The sequence below is a fragment of the Chiloscyllium plagiosum genome, chromosome 20 (assembly GCF_004010195.1).
Source record: "Chiloscyllium plagiosum isolate BGI_BamShark_2017 chromosome 20, ASM401019v2, whole genome shotgun sequence".
Taxonomy (NCBI): domain Eukaryota; kingdom Metazoa; phylum Chordata; class Chondrichthyes; order Orectolobiformes; family Hemiscylliidae; genus Chiloscyllium; species Chiloscyllium plagiosum.
Window position 1 is genome coordinate 60,380,136 of NC_057729.1, and position 4,322 is coordinate 60,384,457.

The window sequence follows — 4,322 nt, forward strand, 5'->3', positions numbered from 1 at the left end:
GGGGGGGGGGGCCGCAGGGGGTGACCTTGAGGACAGCCCGAGTCAGAGTGTGAACCGCGGGGCTCCTCCTGAGACCCCGGCACCGCCCGCCCGGTCGGTCGGTCGGCTCCCAGTGTCGGTGCACGAAGGCCCGGGGCCTAGGCCGCCCTCACCTTGCACAGCTGGAAGGTTCTCTGGCGAGTCTGGAGGAGCCCGCGCCCGCTCACCGCCGCCGCCCTCAACGCCGCCATCTTCCACTGCCCGCCCTCACTCCCAGACAGCACTGCGGCCGCTGCCCTCACTCCCAGACAGCACTGCGGCTGCTCCCCTCCGCCATCTTCCACTGCCCGCCCTCACTCCCAGACAGCACTGCGGCTGCTGCCCTCACTCCCAGACAGCACTGCGGCTGCTGCCCTCCGCCATCTTTACCGCCCTCACTCCCAGACTGCACTCTGTTTCAACACGCGATTATACGATGCGAAATCTAAAAATTTCACATTTTATTCAATTGTTTATCATTTTAGGAAAATTTAATCCCTTTTCGCAATTATTCTGGCGGTGGATAAACGGAATACCTTAAACTTCTAAGCGCCCCCTGCAGGTTGGGAGGACCCGCTCTGTCGCCCCCTGCGGCTGGGAGGACCCGCTCTGTCGCCCCCTGCGGCTGGGAGGACCCGCTCTGTCGCCCCCTGCGGCTGGGAGGACTCAGTGGTCCCGGTTGCCGCTGCCCTGGGGTCCGGGCTCTGGGTCCAGCGGGTAGTGTCGGTGGCTGTGGCTCTGGCCATGGGGCCCAGTCAGCAGCTGCTGGGGGGGGGGGGGGGTGTGACCTGAATCAGCCTCGTTAACACCGACCGAGGACGAACACTTTGCTGTTTAGGGACGTGCCAGGTGCTATATAACAGCAATATCCTGTTCACTGAGTAAACAACATAAATATTATGTAATTGTCGTGAAACTAGCTTTAAACACTGAATTTTTACTGAATTTGAACTTTACCGTTTGCCCATCGGATGTAGGAGCAGACCATTCAGCCCATCGGATTTGCTGCTGGCTGATCTGATCATCCTCAGCTCCACTTTCCTGTGGCCTTTTCCCTGTAAACCTCTTTGTAAATATACTCCGTGAGCCCGCCCTGACATCCCTCTGTATTCCACAGATTCATTCCCCGCGGAGAGAGAGGAGATTATCCGTCTTCAATATGTGGCCCCTTTCTCTGAGGTTACACCGTCTGGTCCCAGAGTGTCCCCCCAGGGAAATGACCTTTCCACATCTCCCCTGTCAAATCCCCTCGGGATCCCGTGTGTTTTAATAAAGTCGCTTCTTATTCTCCTCAATCTGAGTGAGTACAGGCCGGCCCTACTCACCGTCCACAACCTCCTGATGAAGGAGCGGCGCTCCGAAAGCTAGTGCTTCCAAATAAACCTGTTGGACTATCACCTGGTGTGGTGAGATTTGTAACTCACCTGTAAGACATTACCTCCATCCCCAGGATCAGCCGAGTGAACCTTCTGTAGAATCACACAATGTCAGGTTATACTCCTACGGGTTTATTTAGAAGTACAAGCTTTCGGAGTGTTGCTGTTTTGTCACGGGTAACAACTGGGGCAGGATCACTCGTTACCTGTCAAAGGAGCAGCGCTCTGAAAGCTAGTGCTTTCAAATAAACCTGTTGGACTATAACCTGGTGTTGTGTGATTTGTAACTTTGTACACCCCAGTCCAACACCGACATCTCCACATCATCTCCTGTAGAATGCCTCCAATACTGGTCTGTCTTAGAGAAGGGGATTCAAAACTGTTCACTGTGTTCCAGTTGTGGTCTGACTTAAAGCCTTTGTACAGTTTTAACAGGATCACCCCATGTTTATATTCTGTTCCCTTTTAATAAAGTCCAACATTCAATTTGTCTTCCCTGTTACCTGTTGAATTTGGATGTCAGTGTTTTGTAATGTATTAGATTGGGTTATGGATCACTGGATTCATTAACATTCCCACGAGAACACCACCACCTATCTGGAGGGTTGAAGCTGGGAGGTCAGCCTGGACAGTGCAGACAGGTCATGGTAGGATGTAACAACAGCATAGAGTCATAGAGATGTACAGCATGGAAACAGACCCTACGGTCTAAGCCATCCATGCTGACCAGATATCCCAACCCAAACTAGTCCCACCTGCCAGCACCCGGCCCATATCCCTCCAAACCCTTCCTATTCACATACCTATCCAAATACCTGGATGGGAGTTTCAGCAGGAGCTGAGGCAGTGACAGATACTGAGGAGGTGACATTCACAACTGAAGGACATGGGTTCAGACCCTCAGGTCAGGATTGAACCCAAAAAAGTGACGTGGAGAAGGATGGAATTGCCTGCAAATGGCTTCGATCAGCCTCACCTTTCACTGGAAGAAAGGATATCACTGGTTGTCAGGCAACCTTTCTAATAACATGGAGGCAGTGCAGGGGTTGAAAAGGGCATTGGGGGATATAGAATTGGCTGTTACCGACATAGATGTGGGACCTGACAGCACCGCCTGAAGTTTAACCCCATGGACCAAGCAGCAATGTTTGAGCTGGGCAGGAAAGGATAACGCAGCATGTGATTAAAGTCCAGGAAATCCCACTTTGATTAGATTAGGTTACATTACAGTGTGGAAACAGGCCCTTCGGCCCAACAAGTCCACACCGACCCGCCGAAGTGCAACCCACCCATACCCCTACATTTACCCCTTCACCTAACACTACGGGCAATTTAGCATGGCCAATTCACCTGACCTGCACATCTTTGGACTGTGGGAGGAAACTGGAGCACCTGGAGGAAACCCACGCAGACACGGGGAGAAAGTGCAAACTCCACACAGTCAGTCGCCTGAGGCGGGAAATGAAGTTTGGTCTCTGGCGCTGTGAGGCAGCAGTGCTAACCACTGTGCCACCGTGCCACCCACATTGCTGCCAAGTTACCACATTCCTAGAGTTCGGATATTAACCGTGGGATGTGCCAGGATTGGCGAGATTCCATCTCAAGGGACAGCAGGAGTCCGTGTGTGCTAACACAGGGAACAGCTCGATTTCAGTTTGACAGGAGAACATGGTCCCAGCAGGCTCCATGGGATGGCCTTGGAGCTGACCCATGTCTGAGAATCAAAGGGAACATGATCTGAATAAATCTGCTGCTCTCCTTCACTGAAGGCTGTGGTTCAGTAATCACTGTCTGCGTCTGGCCGTATTCGAGGAACAGGAATTGGATTCTGCGAGCAGTTCTTGCTATTCAGGAGGAACATCAGTGCCGAGATCGGGACACTGATCATCAGGGAGTACCCAGCTGTCTCACACTCACAGGTGTCAACCCAGACCCCACGGTACACTGAGAGGGAGCCTGAACTTCAAGGAACTGGGGTGCGCCAGGACACTCTGAATGTTAAGGCTCCCTCCCTCCACACAAACTCCAAACTTCACCACCAAGACCCTTTATCAATCCCAGCACTGCTACAGAGACACGGCTGGAGAGTGGGACTAGCTGGGAGTCAGTACAGACACAATGGCATGAATGGCCTCCTGTCAAATTCTGTGATTTATCTGAAATCAAACTTGTTCCAAACTTGTCAAAGTCAGACATGTGTGATTCATCAGGTCGGGGATCTGGTCTGAAACAAATCAAAATGTCTCTGTAGCAGTGCTGGGATTGATAAAGGGTCTTGGTGGTGAAGTTTGGAGTTTGTGTGGAGGGAGGGAGCCTTAACATTCAGAGTGTCCTGGCGCACCCCAGTTCCTTGAAGTTCAGGCTCCCTCTCAGTGTACCGTGGGGTCTGGGTTGACACCTGTGAGTGTGAGACAGCTGGGTACTCCCTGATGATCAGTGTCCCGATCTCGGCACTGATGTTCCTCCTGAATAGCAAGAACTGCTCGCAGAATCCAATTCCTGTTCCTCGAATACGGCCAGACGCAGACAGTGATTACTGAACCACAGCCTTCAGTGAAGGAGAGCAGCAGATTTATTCAGATCATGTTCCCTTTGATTCTCATTGAATGCTGAATACAGGGTTAAATACAGGATTCTTGGCAGTGTGGAGGAAACAATGGGATCTTGGGATCCACATAACATAGATCCCTCAAAGTTGTCACCCAAGTTGATAGGGTTGTTAAGAACGCGTGTGGTGTTTTGGCTGTCATTAACAGGGGACTGATTTAAGAGCCACAAGGTTTTGCTGCAACTCTGTAAAACCCTGGTTAGACCACACTTGGAATATTGTTTTCAATTCTGGTCGCCTCATTACAGGAAGGATGTAGATGGCGAGTTTTGAGAAGATGTGTAGCTCAGATTGAGGTTCTGGATGTAGGTTTGCTCGCT

The 4,322-nt window shown here is 51.6% G+C and overlaps 1 protein-coding gene across 1 annotated transcript in view; it reads right to left on the reverse strand.

Moving 5' to 3' along the window:
* The window catches only part of LOC122560334 (cytochrome c1, heme protein, mitochondrial), a 24,354-nt gene extending 24,099 nt beyond the window's left edge, over positions 1 to 255 (reverse strand). Inside the window, exon 1 of the mRNA XM_043710981.1 lies at positions 153 to 255. Coding sequence (XP_043566916.1) covers positions 153 to 230 — 78 coding nt within the window. The 5' untranslated portion in view covers positions 231 to 255. The remainder of the gene's footprint in view (positions 1 to 152) is intronic.
* Positions 256 to 4,322: the final 4,067 nt, after the last annotated feature.